The sequence below is a fragment of the Schistocerca gregaria genome, chromosome 3 (genome assembly GCF_023897955.1).
Source record: "Schistocerca gregaria isolate iqSchGreg1 chromosome 3, iqSchGreg1.2, whole genome shotgun sequence".
Classification (NCBI taxonomy): Eukaryota; Metazoa; Arthropoda; class Insecta; order Orthoptera; family Acrididae; genus Schistocerca; species Schistocerca gregaria.
Genome location: NC_064922.1, coordinates 421,460,575 through 421,479,008, shown reverse-complemented (window position 1 = coordinate 421,479,008; position 18,434 = coordinate 421,460,575). Strand labels below are relative to the sequence as shown.

General features: G+C 46.3%; 1 protein-coding gene across 1 annotated transcript in view; it reads left to right on the top strand.

The window, feature by feature from the left end:
• The window catches only part of LOC126355400 (uncharacterized), a 145,734-nt gene that overhangs the window by 116,786 nt on the left and 10,514 nt on the right, over positions 1–18,434 (top strand). The window contains exon 4 of the mRNA XM_050005697.1: positions 4,672–4,846. Coding sequence (XP_049861654.1) covers positions 4,672–4,846 — 175 coding nt within the window. The remainder of the gene's footprint in view (positions 1–4,671; positions 4,847–18,434) is intronic.

The following is an 18,434-nucleotide window of genomic DNA, read 5'->3' as shown; positions in this document are numbered from 1 at the left end:
GTAAGTCAACTGTAACTTAGTCTTGTCTTATGAGTACCTAAGGGAGCGATACGTATGGTATTTAACGTATTCCTAGATTTCTCAGTAAATTTTTTCATCAAGTAGGCTTTCACTAGAATAGTTTACATCTGAGTTCAGGTATCTACCAGTTCAATTCTCTCAGTCTCTCAGTCTCTCCGTGAAGATGTCTCGTGGGTCAGATAAACTTGTGACCGTTCGTGCTGCCATTCTTTATATACGTTCAGTAGCCCCTGTTAATTCTATGTGTGTTTTACCCACCTGAATAATATTCTGCGATGGATCACAGGAAGGGGTAACGGACTTGCTGCAGTAGATACACCGGTTCCCGTGAGATCACCGAAGTTAAGCGCTGTCGGGCGTGGTCGGCACTTGGATGGGTGACCATCCCGGAAGCCATGCGCTGTTGCCGTTTTTCGGGGTGCACTCAGCCTCGTGATGCCACTTGAGGAGCTACTCGACCGAATAGTAGCAGCTTCGGTCAAGAATACCATCACAGCGACCGGGAGAGCGGTGTGCTGGCCCCACGCCCCTTCTATCTGCATCCTCCACTGAGGATGACACGGCGGTCGGATGGTACCGATGGGCCACTTGTGGCCTGTAGACGGAGTGGAGTGGATCACAGGAATGTTTTTTAAGCAAATCCTTTTAAATTTTTCTGGTTTCCTACCAATTAACCGAAGTCTGCCACCTGCTTTATCTGCGACTGAACCTATGTAATTATTCCATTTTTATGCCCATTTATTTTTTGTATGAGTGCCTGATAATAATTTTGACTCACTGATATCGTCATAGGATATTAGGTTTCTTCGCTGTATGAAGTGCACAACACTGTGTTTTTGAGCATTTAAAGCTAGTTGCCCATCTTCGTAGCAATTTCTAATCTCATGAATACGTGTGCAGCCTTTTTTCAGGAAGTACTTGATTATAGGCGACTGCTTTGGGAAACCATGCTAACCAGAATGAAGGAAGTCATTCCGTTCCAGGTCCATTAATAAGTTATAATATTCTAGAACCCATGTAGGTCGATGTTATTATATGATAATTTTGTGGATCACTTTTTCAACCCTTGTTGTGATCTATGCTTTCTTCCAACTACTACGAAAATTTTTGTATTGCAGGTATGTAGAGAATAGTATGTTTAAATAAAGAGTCAATTCAGCTGCAAATTCTATACAGAATGTGATAGATATTGCAATCGGTCGCAGGGCTTTGGTGTAAACACGTTTTAGGATTGTTTGAAGTATAGCGCATGACTTCTAACGTATTTGAATCTCATTCATAACTATGCTCCTGACTTAATAAATTACGTGACAGAGAGGAATGATTTCGGAGCTTCAGATGGCGCATGAATGATAGGCTACTGGGACATTTAGTTGCCACTGTGAGGCAACTTTTAACGCATCGATAATCCCAACGATGATTAGAACTCTGGATTTTTATGACTGGGTTCGCAATGAGAAGGTCGAGTACGGTACTTGTGTTAACGTGATTGAAGGACTGAAGAGTTAGAGCCGAGAATTGTTTATATTTATCAACAAATGGGAAATTATCTGGCGTGTTGGAAAACATGTGTATCTAATTGCAGAGATATGCATTGCACTGCATCCTACTGCGATGAGACGCGCGTGGTAGTCGCGGCGCTGTCGGAGGAGTCTTTCATGGTTCGCACGGCCTCCCCCCCCCCCCCCCCCCCCCCCTGTCGGTGTCATGAGTCCTTCCTCGGGCATGGGAGCGTGTGTTGTCCATAGCGTAAGTTAGTTAAATTGGATTAAATAGTGTGTAAGCTTAAGGACCGATGACCTCAGCAAAAAAATGGCTCTGAGCACTATGGGACTTAACTTCTGAGGTCATCAGTCCCCAGAACATAGAACTACTTAAACCTAACTAACCTAAGGACATCACACACACCCATGCCCGAGGCAGGATTCGAACCTGCGACCGTAGCGGTCGCGCAGGTCCCGACTGTAGCGCCTAGAACCGCTCGACCAACCCGGACGGCGATGACCTAAGCAGTTTGGTCCTAAAGACCTTACCATAAATTTCCCACTGCGATGACGACACTCCTGGAACGTTACGAGCGTACAGTGGTTTTAACGTGCAACTGTAACGCATAGAAGTAGGAGTGTATTCCTTCTTCACTATAAGCCAATGTACTGCCACAAACGCATCCAATAACGTTTCTAGCTATTCCCTTTTTCGTAACCAGGGTACACGTTCACAATAAACTCAGCGCGAGAAGCTAACAACAAATTCGCAATTATGTCGCAAACGGTCCATTTGTGGACCCATTTTCGCTAATACCTTTTTGTGTCAACACTCGCGTGCTTTCAGCTATATGAGTTTGTGCCATTAATTATTATGCACCTTGTATGCGCAGGTCCTCTGTTCTGTAAGCTGTGGTCGAATATATCCGGTCTATTGGAAGATTTATACGAGTAATTTGCTTTGGTAGTTTGATGTAGTTCTCATTCGGCATTGTTTCAACAAAGAAGGTACATATAATCTTGTCTATTCGATCGTACGTTATAGGGAGCATTATGTAAAACTGAAAAAGAATTTTTACGCACTTATCTCCATATTAGTTTTACATCAGTTTATCTAAACATCTGAGATTTGCAAAGACTCTCAAAGAGGGAAGGTTTCATTTTATCTTAATTTTATGTTTATTATGGATCGTGTAAATTATATACTCGTTCTTCCAAATTTTCTCTTTGTTTTCCACAAAATGATTTCATATAGCTAGCTGACTGGACAGTTACAGAGAGAGCGGCGGATGGAGAGAGAGATGCTGGGGGAAGGGGAGAAGGAATGGCAAAGAGAGGAGAGGGGGGGAGAAGGAGAGGGAGAGAGAGAGAGAGAGAGGGAAGGGAGGGAGAGAGAGAGGTGCGCGAGAGGTTAGGGGTGATGGGAAGTGGATGAAGATGTAGGGGAAAAGGGAGAGGGAGAAAGGGGGCGGGAGGTTGTGATAGTGGGCGATGGAGAGGAGAGGGAGAGTCTGCTGGAGGGGATCGAAAGGGGAAATGGAGGGAGGGGAATGGGAGGCTGCGACGCTATTATCAGAAATATGATAGAATACGGTATCTAACGAGCTCAACTGCCTTCCATACACTTAGTACCAGACTTTAAGTTGTAAGACTTTCCTCAAAGTACTAGCAAATTATACTTTGCAGTGGATCGCAGTTTTGGGCGCTTAAACAAGTCAAAACTACGGAACACTAACTGAAAAAGCGGAGATAAAGCAATTAATATGGTTAATGAAGCCCAATAATTATTCTTCAACTGAATTCTTTTAATCTGAATAGCTCACGGACTTTAATGTGCTGTAGCACGAGTGTGCTCAAAAGTAATTTTTTTTCTGAAAACTCTTAAAGCTTTTTAAAGAAAACAAACGTTGTAGCATTCTGCATTTTTATTCTTCAGCCTCTGCTGCTAGAGAGCTCCGAATCGTAGCGTGCAACATGGTGGTATGTAACGGAACTATGTCGGTGCGTGAGAAACAGCGTGCTGTTATCGCGTTTCGAACGCGAAGAATTCGTCTCCTTGAGCATGGCGATGCCAGACAATATACAAGAGATCCGAAATTTGCAACAAACTGACGCCTTGGGCTCATTTCCATCGATCATCCTGCATACAGTACTTTCTCGGCGCCATTCTGTTTTCATCTGTTTCTATATTTAAAAAAGCCGCGGTTTGAGGCGCCACGACATGAATTGCGCGGCCCCTCCCGCCGGAGGTTCGAGTCCTCCCTCGGGCATGGGTGTGCGTGTTGTCCACAGCGTAAGTTAGTTTAAGGTATATTAAGTAGTGTGTAGGCTTAGGGACCGATGACCTCAGCAGTTTGGTCGCTTAGGAACTCACACACATTTGAACATTTTAAAATTAATAAAGAACACTTTGGAGGATGGTGATCAAGTGGTGCAAGCAGAGGTCAGGTTGTGTCTAAAACGTCAAACAATCTACAGTGACGGTGTCAACAAACTGGTCTCTCTTTGCGAGAAATGTGTGATATGTTGAAAATAAATACGTAGACATGAAGAATAAAGATGAAGAATGTTAATAACGTTTGTTTCATTTTAAAAATTTTAAGAGTCTTCTCATTAAGAAACGGGGACGTTACTTTTCAGCACGCCCTCATACATCACATAACTACGAAACTGACATACACTGGAATAGCTGTGTCTGTCAGAGTGTTCTCTTTAAAGCAAGTGTATTCTTTTAATAGCTGTTGTCCTACACGTATAGCATATCGTTCAGGATCACAGTTTGCGAGACAAGGAGGTGAGACAGGATGGGATCGCATCCGCGTAGCATAAGAACAGTCGTTGGTTTTGTACAGCTGTCAGCCTGCGTGTAGTTTTCCACGCTCGTTTAGGCAAATCCTGGGCTGACCCCCACCTACGCCTCAAAAAATGCGATACAACAACTGTCGAAACACGATAACTCACAGAAAACAGTTAACTTGATTCACGGACAGATGATGCAGGCGAGTTCCTTCGGTTTAACTGACGGCTATGGCGGCAGGAAGTGCAACGGCTACAAAGTTAAAACAAAACAAATTTGCCAAATCACGAAACGATAAGTCCCCTTACGAGAAGGTAAAGGGTAGAAAAGTGACAGATTCTTTTAGTAGCTGTTAACAACTGTTCGCAGGGAGAATCCGCGCGGCTGCGCCGTGACATTTACGCGCGCCAGAGCGCCTAGGGTCAGCGCCCAGTGGAACTTCCTTGCAGAGGAGAAAGAAGGCTTGGGAGAGCGGAAGCCCGCCTGGGCCAATGAAGCGCTCGCAGCCGGCAGAGGGGCGCGAGACCCCGCCTGTTTAAAGAATGTGAGTAATTAGAATCTCTTCCTAATGAATATTTTTCCCGTCTCCAGGGCAAATGCCTTCTTCTCCCTCACCTCGCTCCCCCGTGCGTCTTACCGCGTCTCGAGTTCTCCCCAGTATCTGGCGCCTCGTATATATCGTCAGCAACAAGCGAATGTTCACTTGCTATTTCTAATTTCAAACGCCATTTCGGCTTCTCGTAGTGATAGTTTTAATGGAAATGGAGGGGACATGAAATCTCCCGTAGAAAACTAAGGAACTGGCGAGATTTGTGAGAAGTTACTACCTAGATTGACGTATTTTTTTTAAAAATGAGCGGCTGTCTTCATCTGTCACTTGTTTCGAAGACTCTCCTAATAGCATTCGAAGGTACTGCAAGTATGTCTAGGAAGATAAATACGCATTTCTTTTACATTTGTTTATATTTATTAATGCTACATCCACTAGCTGACGAAATGGATCTTTTTTGTACGTTAAATGTCAAACAAGTTAAACAAACATTTCCGTTGTTATTTCGTAAAGTACCTGATACATACTAATGAACTAGTTCGCTGCCTGAGGAAGATTGTTCCGACAGTGTTCGTTCCTATGGACTTCTTTCTTCTGTGAGCTAACTATCACTAATTTATCTACCATAACGATCCGTTGGAACTACACTCCACCTAATGTTACAGAAAAAAACACGAGAGAGAGAGAGAGAGAGAGAGAGAGAGAGAGAGAGAGACTAGAAATATTTCTAATATTAGCCAGCTTAACAACCAGAGGTAGCGGTTGTTAAGATAATCATTACAAATATTTTACCATACAGCCACCAATATTAGGAACATTATCCTCAGCAGAGCGTTTCAGGAGTAAAGCTCCCATCATCGTGCCGTTTAAGTAGATCCTACAAAAACAAGCACTTCAAAAACATACAAGGTCAAAATATAGAAACGAACAAAATTGTCTGGACATGAAGTTCTCGTATCACTTTAAAAATGGCTACGTCAGATTCACTGCTCCACTTATCCACGTCACCAAAGCGTTCCTTCTATAAAGCCGTAAGCACCGGTAACATCAATTGCCTCTTCCCGCACCGCTAGCTCCTAAACATGTGCACTACTCTTACAAACTGCACTGAGAAACATTTTTGGAAATTTATGGTAAGTTCCTGTGGGAGCAAACTGCTGATATCATCAGTCCCTAGGCTTACACACTACTTAATCTAACTTAAACTAATTTACACTAAGGACAACACACACACCCATGCCCCAGGGAGGACTCGAACCTCCGACGGGGGAAGCCGTGTGAACCGTGGCAAGGCGCCTCAGACCGCGCGGCTACCCCGCGCCTTACTGCACTGGCATCAGTCGCTGAACAAGAACAAAGGAGATGGAGAGAGACCATATCAATGGTTGTCTGCGCAAAATGGTTCATATTTATCGTACTAATGCCAGCCTTACACAAGATCCAAAAAACCAGTGAAGAAGGCATTGCTATTCTCGCCAGTTTGTATATATAGCTCATCAAACTCGAACAGGTCGAGTTTCTTTTCTTTCTTATGTACCTGTATCACCTCTAAGTCCTCTTCTAATGTTTTTAATGGTTTTTGGATCTTTTTTTAGCGTGGGCTTTACTATGATAAATATAAATCATTTTGCGCAGATAACCGTGTCCTTTGTAATTACTTTGGAATGTTATGCAACGGCTGATGTTCGGTGCAGTCTGTAAGAGCAGTACATATGTTTACGAACTTGTACTGCCGGAAGAGGTAACTAATACGATCTGTGTTTGCCGTTTTAGGGAACGAACGCTTTGGTGGATCGGCCGTAACATGGATAAGTGGAGCAGAGAATCTGGCGTCACCGTCTTTAAAGTAAGACGAGGTCTTCATGTCCAAATAATTGTCTTTCTATGTTTTGACCTTGTGTGCTTCTGAAGTGCATGTTTATGTAGGACAGTCAGACAATGAGAGCTTCACACTAGAAACGCGTAGCTGATAATTGTTCCTAACATTAGTGGCTGTATGCTAAAATGTTTATAACGATATTACACAAATATGTAGAAATGGTTCAAATGGCTCTGAGCACTATGGGACTCAACTGCTGTGGTCATTAGTCCCCTAGAACTTAGAACTACTTAAACCTAACTAACCTAAGGACATCACACACATCCATGCCCGAGGCAGGATTCGAACCTGCGACCGTAGCAGTTGCACGGTTCCGGACTGCGCGCCTAGAACCGCGAGACCACCGCGGCCGGCGCAAATATGTAGAGAAGATAATAACTACTATGAGTTTTTTGAGTACTCTTAAGTAATTTTAGATGCTAGACTACTCTAAAGGACCTCTTTTTTTCCACACAAGATTTAGAAGGCCTCTTGGACCGGGGACCTAGAAGCTGCTTTAATGAAATCCTTTTCATTTTACCATCTGTGTGACAGATCAGGTACTTAAGATCCAGTCTCTCTTTCAAACACGACTTCGCATAAGATGACAGCTCGGCTTCGGAAACGAAGACAAGCTGACGCTCTCTGCACCTTTTTACCTCTGTTCCTATCGTGATATCAGGCCTCTCCTCTCCTCCACAGCAGGTCACAGCTGTTTGCCTCCGGTACGCAAGAGATGGCTGAATGCTCACTTTGGGCTGTCTGTGAGAATATTGAAGGTATTTCGTTCCAGAAGCCAAATTTCATTACACACCGTGTTGTGGACACGAGATAGGAGAACGCTGAAGCTACAGTCTCCCTCTGACATCAGCGACAATGGTCACTGTACCTAAGGCTCCGCAATAACAGCAGGCTTACTCTTTTTCCAAGAATGTATATAATCCGTATATGGACCGTGTCCTGTCAGAAAGTAGACAAGACCAGAGTTTGGTTAAACGTGTACCATTTGCAGTCTCTCCCTGACATTTGGGAAAACGCAATCTTTCCACCTTCCAGTTGCAGTCAAGTCCCATACCGGCTTTCACAGACCCACAATATGATCTCTGATTAAGAAACGGTTATCTCAATAAGCCCCAAGTATGTCACTTATTTTATGTGGCCTGTATTTTTTCATACCGTACATGATAGCTCTTTGCTGGCACGCACATCAAGAGTCAGGAACCTAATGTGTTTGCAATTTTATGGGACTTAACTGCTAAGGACATCAGTCCCTAAGCTTACACACTACTTATCCTAAATTATCCTAAGGACAAACACACAGACCCATGCCCGAGGGAGGTCTCGAACCTCCGTCGGGAGCCGCACAGCCCATGACTGCAGCGCCTCAGACCGCTCGGCTAAAGCCGCGCGGCAGTCAGGAACCAATACTTGATACTATGCCAAATGCAACCGAGCATCGCAATAGATCTGCACACTGCACACGAACCACAGACTCTGTCACCAGCCTATGTGCCCATACGCTCTCAAAGTAACAATCTATGGCCGCTAGTATCGCCTCGTGATAGGAACGAAAGACTTTTAGAGGCAGATCGCATGTTTGTTGCACAGTGTTGATTTTGTCCATAGCTGACAAACATTTCGAGCCTACTGCACGCACCCAATGGGTCACAATTTTATTTACCGTTTGCACGGTTGTAGTACTTTCTTAGATGTAACAAATGCTGCTACAGTACGATGTGCCTCACAAGTGATTTCAAGAAATCGACTTACTAATTTTACGAGCCGGTTCAACACCATATGAGAGCACCAGCAGCCGAGCAGCTGCGTTATCGTCCCGTGCGAAGGCGGCAGGCTATGACTCCTCCGTTACTGCGTTTGTCTCGCGTCCTTTTAATGTTCCACCTAACTCTTGTATTGCTACAATGAATCATTTTTGTGCGAAAGTAACAATAATAAAAATGATATTGTCGTACAATTGTGACTAGGAATAATCTAGATGTAATAAGAAATCGTCATACGAGTAAATAGAACATTTATTTTATCGACGAGATTTGCGCGTATCACAGTGACGTCAAACCGTACTTACTTTGAATAATGTACATCGTATTTGTTACACGGGCATAAATACACACATCAGTCAAACTTTTGCATCACCTCGATTCCAAGAGTTCTGGAACCTGTACAGCAAATTGGAATAGAGATCAACATAAACATCATTTCCGCCATTTTTACTGCTCATGAAACCCACACATTGCATGTTGTACCACCATACAGCGAGACCTTCAGAGGTGGTGGTCCAGATTGCTGTACACACCGGTATCTCTAATAGCCAGTAGCACGTCCTCTTGCATTGATGCATGCCTGTATTCGCCTTGGCATGTGATCCACGAGTTCATCAAGGAACTGTTGGTCCAGATTGTCCCACACGTCAACGGCGATTCGGCGTAGATCCCTCAGAGTGGTTGGTGGGTCACGTCGTCCATAATCAGCCCTTTTCAATCTATTCCGGGCATGTTCGATAGGGTTCAAGTCTGGAGAACTTGCTGGGCACCCTAGTCGAGCGATGTCGTTATCCTGAAGGAAGTCGTTCACTATGTGAACGATGCGGGCGCGAACTGTCTTCCATAAGACGAATGTCTGGCCAGTGTTCTGCCGATATGGTTGCACTATCGGTCGCAGGATGGCATTCACGTATAATAAAGCCGTTACGGCGCCTTCCATAACCAACAGCGGCGTACATCGGCCCCACATGCCACCCCAAAACAGCAGGGAACCTCCACCTTGCTGCACCCGCTGCACAGTGTGTCTAAGGCGTTCAGCCTGATCGTGTTGCCTCCAAACACGTCTACGACGATTGTCTGGTTGAAGACATATGCGACACTCATCGGTGAAGAGAACGTGATGCCAATCCTGAGCGGCCCATTCGGCATGTTGTTGGGCCCATATGTACAGCACTTCATGGTGTCGTGGTTGCAAAGATGGACCTCGCCATGGTCGTCGGGAGTGAAGTTGCGCATCATGCAGCCCGCTGATCACAGTTTGAGTCGTAACACGACGTCCTGTGGCTGCATGAAAAGTATTATTCAACATGGTGGCGTTGCTGTCAGGGTTCCTCGAGCCATAATCCGTAGGTATCGGTCACCCACTGCAGTTGTAGCCGCTGGGCGGCGTGAGTGAGGCATGTCATCGACAATTCCTGTCTGTCCGAACAACATCGCTTTGGTTCACTCCCAGGCACCTGGCACTTCCCTTGTTGAGATTCCTTCCTGGCACAATGCAACAGTGCGGACGCGATCGAACCGCGGTATTGACCGTCTAGGCATAGTTAAACTACAGATAACACGAGCTGTGTACCTCCTTCCTGGTGGAATGACTGGACACCCTCCGTCTAATAGGCTCTGCTCATGCCTGGTTGTTTACATCTTTGGGCGGGTTTAGTGACATCTCTGAACAGTCAAAGGGACTGTGTCTGTGATACTATAGCCACAGTCAACGTCTATCTTCAGGAGTTCTGGGAACTGTCGTGAATCAATACTTTTTTGGTGTATGTATATGAAATAGAAGTTCATTTCCTCACTATTGATTGTAGCGACTCTAGTGTATCTTGCAGCGTATGACAACTAAAGGGGTCCTGCTATGAAAAGTAATGGCACCCCACACCATCACTCCTGGTCGTCGAACCGTATGGTGGGTGACAATTAGGTTGGTATCCCAGCGACATCTGGGGAATCTCCAGGCACGTCTTCGGCCTGGAATCTCATTGACTCGAGTATAATTGTCTTCAGTGATGAGTCCTGCTTCGGACTCAGTGCCGATGACCAGCGAAGACGTGTCTGGAGACGACCCAGACAGCAATGGGAGGACCAGGAGTGATGTGTCTGGAGTGCCATTTCTTTTCGTATCAAGACCTATGTGTTCGTGTCCCACGACAGCCTTATAGTACAGCGGTACGTCGACGATATGCTACGCCTCCTTTTGTTGCCCTTCATGACAATCTGTCCTGGGCTTACATTTCAGCAAGATAGTGCACGCCCGCACACGACGAAAGTTTCTACTGCTTGTCTTCGTCCTCTCAAACCCTACCTAGGCCAGCAACGATGCCTGATTTCTCCCAAAATGAAAACGTTTGGAGCATTCGGGGCAGGACCCTCTAACAGTCCCCCGATTTTGATGATCTAACCCGGGAGCTAGGTAGAATTTGGTACGATATCCCTCAGCGAGACATCCAACAAATCTGTCAATCAGTGCCGGGCCGAATAAACGCTTACATAAAGGCCAGAGGTGGACCAACCCGTTACTGACTTTCTCAAAATGGTTCAAATGGCTCTGAGCACTTGGGACTTAACATCTGATGTCATCAGTCCCCTAGACTTAGAACTATTTACACCTAACTAACCTAAGGACATCACACACATCCATGCCCGAGGCAGTATTCGAACCTGCGACCGTAGCAGCCGCATGATTCCGGACTGAAGCGCCTAGAACCGCTCGGCCACCGCGGCCGGCTGACTTTCTCAGTTTGTGAAGCTCTTTCTCTTGAATAAATCATCCAGTTTTTATAAAACTGAAATCGTTGGTTTGTCTGTACATGTACATAACATCTGCAAATTTTTGTCCATTAGGATACTTACTTCATGGTGTGTCATTTTTTATTATTTTATTTTACATTTTTATTTCATTTATTTATTCATTTTTTTTTGCCTTAGAGTGTACTTGATTGGAGTTAATTGTCTTTTCTGCAAAAATAACGGACAGTAAATCTTTTATCGGGAAACGCCACACAAGACACTAAGCTTTGGAGAGTTTCTCGTGCCCGATTGTAGCATGTGACGAATGTATTCCGTTGCAGCGGTTCACTTTCCCACTTGCATGGGACGTACGCTCATCATTGAGCACTGAAAAGGGAAAGAAATTTTTTGTCTTCCATCTTCACGCTCAGCATGAATCCACACAACTCTACACGTTGTTGTTTATCACTATCTTGATGCCCTTGCAGCAACTGAATCACGTATGGTTTGAAAACAAACGTCGCTCTAAATCACGCCAGACTAACACATGACGAATGGCACTCTCCTGGCACGAGAAGCAGATTTATGTGGAATACGTTTCTGAAATAAACAGCTTTGGGCTGTATATGAACTATCACAGGAACACAGCCGGTTTCGTGATTTCAGATCACATCTTCAGGTGTACATACGTCAACAAAACATTTAAATCCTGAAATGGGTAGGAGAGGGACTCAAACCTCTCAAAATCAAATACTATTACCCGTAAAAAGCAGAGCGTCAATGTTTAAATGGACCAGTGGACAGTGACGCCCTGCTTTTTGCGGGTAATAGTATGTTATTTTGAGAAGTTTGTGTCCCACTTCTTCCCACATCAGGGCTTAAATGTTTTACTTAGCTATGTCCACCTGAAGATGTTATATGAAATCACGAAACCGGTCGTATTCTTGTAAAAGTTCGTATATAAGTGAAAGCGGTTTATTTCAGAAACATGGACTACTTCATCTGCGGTTGCCCTCAACAGAAAACTATTGAAGTGGAATACGTGCAAAACTCTATCGAACGCCGTCGAGCACATGGGAGCGACGTGTAGATTTCTCCTTACATAAACAAGCAGTTTCTGCTGGTGTCATCGTCTATAGCTTTGCGCAGCAAGTGGTGCAATGCCGTACTCTCAGAGAAATTCAAGCCACGTAATTGTAACTAATCCGCACGTGTTAAGACGGAGAACGCAGAACACCTTCTCTTGTTGTGTTATCGCCATCGCACACGTCATCAGTTAATGAGCGATTGAACTGGCTGCACCAGGCAGACCCTTACAGGCAACGACATAACCAGCAGTTTACAAGTGGCGCCAAGGTGAAGTTTGAATTTCGGTATATGTTAAAATTTACCCCAGAGTTGTAGCTGTAGTCATGCAGATGGCCTAATCTAGTGAAATCAGTTTAATCTCTTTGAAACACCGCAACTATTTGTTGAGTCAGATACATGCTTTGAAGGATGGTAGTATTAGTGGTTCGGGAAAAAAAAGATCTTCATATGGATATACGCCCTGATCCGACGGTTCCGAGATAGGACACATTTAATTTACATTGTTATTTATTTTCTGTATTATTCAAATATTTTCGTTGTTCCAGTATGAAATTTTCACTCTGCATCGGACTCTGCGCTGATATGAAACTTCCTGGCAGGTTAAAACAGTGTGCCGGACCGAGACTCGAACTCGGAACCTTTGCTTTTCGCGGGCAAATACTCCATCGACTTTTTTAAAAAAAATTTGTTCTTTATTGTTCATTGCTTTTGACCAGGGTGGACGTCACACGACAACCGTTCAGGTTCGTCGTTGATCGTTTCACGCGCTGAGCTACCGGGAAGGTCCCGAGTTGGCGTCTCGGTCCAGCACACCTTTAACCTGCCAGGGAGTTTCATATAAGCTCACACTCCGCCGCAGAGTGAAAATTTCACTCTGGAAACATCTCCCAGGCTGTGGCTGAGCCATGTCTCCGCTACACCGTTACTTCCGTCCGCCTGCTTAACTGGGTGGTAACGTGCTCGCCTCCCATGCAAGCGGGCCCGGGTTCGATTCCCGGCCGGGTTGGGGATTTTATCCACTGCGGGACTGGGTGTTGTGTTGTCCTCCGCATAATTTCATCGTCATCCCGGACGCCCAAGTCGCCCAATGTGACATCGACTGAAATACGACTTGCACTTGGCGGCCGAACCACCCCGGTTGGGGCCTCCCGACCAACGATGTCATACGCTCATTCATTCATTACCGTCTCTTCCAGGAGTGCTAGCTCTGCAAGGTTCGCAGGAGAGCTTCTGTGAAATTTGGAAGGTAGGAGACGAGGTACTGGCAGAATTAAAGCTGTGATCAGGTACCGTGAGTCGTGCTTGGGTAGTTGAGTCGCACGCCGACACGGTAGGTCTGCGTGTTATGTCACAGGGTTAGGTGCCCTTTGTAATAAAACAATCAACGATGAACTTAAGCGGATGTCATGGGACGTCCGCCCCGAACAAATGCAATATATACACTCCTGGAAATTGAAATAAGAACACCGTGAATTCATTGTCCCAGGAAGGGGAAACTTTATTGACACATTCCAGGGGTCAGATACATCACATGATCACAATGACAGAACCACAGGCACATAGACACAGGCAACAGAGCATGCACAATGTCGGCACTAGTACAGTCTATATCCACCTTTCGCAGCAATGCAGGCTGCTATTCTCCCATGGAGACGATCGTAGAGATGCTGGATGTAGTCCTGTGGAACGGCTTGCCATGCCATTTCCACCTGGCGCCTCAGTTGGACCAGCGTTCGTGCTGGACGTGCAGACCGCGTGAGACGACGCTTCATCCAGTCCCAAACATGCTCAATGGGGGACTGATCCGGAGATCTTGCTGGCCAGGGTAGTTGACTTACACCTTCTAGAGCACGTTGGGTGGCACGGGATAATTGCGGACGTGCATTGTCCTGTTGGAACAGCAAGTTCCCAAGCCGGTCTAGGAATGGTAGAACGATGGGTTCGATGACGGTTTGGATGTACCGTGCACTATTCAGTGTCCCCTCGACGATCATCAGAGGTGTACGGCCAGTGTAGGAGATCGCTCCCCACACCATGATGCCGGGTGTTGGCCCTGTGTGCCTCGGTCGTATGCAGTCCTGATTGTGGCGCTCACCTGCACGGCGCCAAACACGCATACGACCATCATTGGCACCAAGGCAGAAGCGACTCTCATCGCTGAAGACGACACGTCTCCATTCGTCCCTCCATTCACGCCTGTCGCGACACCACTGGAGGCGGGCTGCACGATGTTGGGGCGTGAGCGGAAGACGGCCTAACGGTGTGCGGGACCGTAGTCCAGCTTCATGGAGACGGTTGCGAATGGTCCTCGCCGATACCCCAGGAGCAACAGTGTCCCTAATTTGCTGGGAAGTAGCGGTGCGGTCCCCTACGGCATTGCGTAGGATCCTACGGTCTTGGCGTGCATCCGTGCGTCGCTGCGGTCCGGTCCCAGGTCGACGGGCACGTGCACCTTCCGCCGACCACTGGCGACAACATCGATGTACTGTGGAGACCTCACGCCCCACGTGTTGAGCAATTCGGCGGTACGTCCACCCGGCCTCCCGCATGCCCACTATACGCCCTCGCTCAAAGTCCGTCAACTGCACATACGGTTCACGTCCACGCTGTCGCGGCATGCTACCAGTGTTAAAGACTGCGATGGAGCTCCGTATGCCACGGCAAACTGGCTGACACTGACGGCGGCGGTGCACAAATGCTGCGCAGCTAGCGCCATTCGATGGCCAACACCGCGGTTCCTGGAGTGTCCGCTGTGCCGTGCGTGTGATCATTGCTTGTACAGCCCTCTCGCAGTGTCCGGAGCAAGTATGGTGGGTCTGACACACCGGTGTCAATGTGTTCTTTTTTCCATTTCCAGGAGTGTATGTATACACATATAGTGTTCGTTGCATTAGTTCGGGAGGACGTCCCATGATACACAGGGTGTTACAAAAAGGTACGGCCAAACTTTCAGGAAACATTCCTCACACACAAAAAAAAGGAAATATGCTATGTGGACATGTGTCCGGAAACGCTTACTTTCCATGTTAGAGCTCATTTTATTACTTCTCTTCAAATCACATTAATCATGGAATGGAAACACACTGCAACAGAACGTACCAGCTTGACTTCAAACACTTTGTTACAGGAAATTTTGAAAATGTCATCCGTTAGCGAGGATACATGCATCCACCCTCCGTCGCATGGAATCCCTGATGCGCTGATGCAGCCCTGGAGAATGGCGTATTGTATTACAGTCGTCCACAATACGAGCACCAAGAGTCTCTACATTTGGTACCAGGGTTGCGTAGACAAGAGCTTTCAAATGCCCCCATAAATGAAAGTCAAGAGGTCAGGAGACCGTGGAGGCCATGGAATTGGTCCGCCTCTACCAATCCATCGGTCACAGAATCTGTTGTTGATAAGCGTACGAACACTTCGACTGACATGTGCAGGAGCTCCATCGTGCATGAACCACATGTTGTGTCGTACTTGTAAAGGCACATGTTCTAGCAGCACAGGTAGAGTATCCCGTATGAAATCATGAGAACGTGCTCCATTGAGCGTAGGTGGAAGAACATGGGGCCCAATCAAGAGATCACCAACAATGCCTGCCCAAACGTTCACAGAAAATCGGTGTTGATGACGTGATAGCACAATTGCGTGAGGATTCTCGTCAGCCCACACATGTTGATTGTGAAAATTTACAATTTGATCACATACTGACGAAACTAAAATGAGCTCTAACATGGAAATTAAGGGTTTCCGGACACATGTCCACTTAACATCTTTTCTTTATTTATGTGTGAGGAATGTTTTCTGAAAGTTTGGCCGTACCTTTTTGTAACACCATATATATATATCGATTGTATTATTTGTTTCGACGTCATCTGCTGCTGAAAAGAAGCGCATATCATTGACAGTGTATCACGAGCGATTACTATACGTGCTGTGTGATTTGATAGTTCGTGTGGAGGGTGCTAGTAACGAATGTAAGGCCTTCTACCTGTTCTTCTCATCCCAATATAGACTGCCCAAAGAGCAAAATTACAATATGCGTTTAGCAGATGTAGCGCGACGTCAGTTTAAGATTATTTCCAACGACTTTACGTCTGACGTGTGCAGTATCGTTCTAACAAATTTCATTTCATGAAGTGTCCCTCAGTGCCGGATGCAGAAGTATATTTACAAACTTCATATCTTGAGTGGTTCATTGCCACTATGCTTCCCAAGCTTAGCCGCAGTTCTTCGTCTCTGGACAACGGAGACCATTTGCCACCGGAGTGGTAGAAGTGTAAGACGTAACATTAAAAAATATACTGCCTTCTCGATCCCGGCGGAGTCCCGGCCGTGTTTTCCATTACCAGCAAACGTCTCTCCAGGCGCGGGCGTCCTTCCTCGTTCCGACGAGAAGAAAGTGCCCATTGAGCGTTTTTCCATTTGCTGGAGAGCCCAGCCGTGACTGGAAGGCGCGCCGCTGCGTCCTCCATTCCGGCTGCCGATGGCGGCGTCGCAGACTTCCAGTTGTCGTCGGTATTGATGGGGAGGCGCCCGTCCACCCCAAAGCTCTCCCCTCGCCTCCCCCGTCTCACCCTCCCTTGCTAATTCCGCCGCTGCGGCGCTGGCGGACGACGACAGCGTCACCCCAGTCCGATTCCCTTTTGAAATATAAGAAATAAAAGTTTACGAGACGAAAAGGAAAGGCAGCCTCTTCCGACGTTAAAAGAGGGAGCCTCCGAAGGGAGACTGAGAAGAATAAAAAAAAAAGAAAAAAGAGGCGAAAAAGAAAAGAAAAATGTAGAAAGAGAGGGAGAAAAAAGACGAGAGAGAGAGAGCGGCAGGAATAGAAGTGAAGTGAAGTGAAGTGAGGCAGCGACGCACTTTGTAAGAAGAGAAAACGCGGCGCGGGTGCCAGCTTCCTGCCTGCGCTCTTACTACTCCCCCCCCCCCCTCCCAACTTCCACCCCCACCCCCTCACCCACCCCTTAATATTCTGCCGGTTCCTGGAAATGTAAAACTTTATCTGTGTGTGCGGCGCGGACTTTTGTTCATTAGAAGCACCTCGGCTCTCATTAGCGATCGCACCGCCCTTTCCCGGGGACTCCCCACCCGCTAAATAATTTGCCCTCGCGCCGCCCGGGTAGGCTGTCGCGCTTCCGGACTCGAAGCGGCCCCATCTGCTTCGCGCGCCCCCTGCCGCGCTCACCATCTTCCCTGTTGACTACACTCGGCTGTTTTTTTGGTGTGGCGTAAACACCAGCATCTACGAGGTTCACTCCAAAAGAAATGCACACTTTTTTTTAAAAAAAAAAAAAGTCCATCTTTTATTCTACATGTTTGGAAGTTTTACAGTGTGTAGAAACATCCTTTAGGAACAATATTTTCATTTCTCCACATAATTTCCATCCCTCTCAACTGCCTTACGACATCTTGGAACCAGCGCCTGTATACCCGCACGGTAAAATTCTGGACCAACCTGTTGGAGTCACTATGTGGCAGCGTGCACAAGGGAGTCTTTCAGTATCCCAAATAGATGAGTCACATGGATCGAGGTTAGAACTGTAAGGCGGGTGTTTCAGTATTGCCCATCCAAGTTTTGTGATCGCTTCCATGGTTTTCTGACTGACATGTGGCGTGCATTGTCGTGCAATAGCAAAACATCCTGCTTTTACCGATGTTGTCGAACACGACTCAGTCGAGCTTGAAGTTTCTTCAGTGTCGTCACATATGCAACAGAATTTATGGTGTTCCACTTGGCATGATGTCCACAAGCAAGAGTCCTTCGGAATCGAAAAACTCCGTAGCCATAACTTTTCCAGCAGGTGTGGTTTTGAATTTTTTTTCCTTGGGTGAATTTGCATGATGCCATTGCATTGATTGCCTCTTCGTCTCTCGTGAAAAATGATGGAGCCATGTTTCACCACATGTCACAATTCTACCAACAAATTCATCTCCACCATTTTCGTACTGTTCCAAAAGTTCGCTGCGTACCGTTTTTCTTCTTTCTTTGTGAGCCACTGTCAACATCCTGGGAACTCTGTAAGTAGGCTGTTTAGGTTTTCTTATTGGTAACGCCGCTTAGCGCTCGGTATGAAAAATCACTGGCTGTGCTGTGCGCAGTGTGTGTTTAGTTTGCATTGTTGTCTGC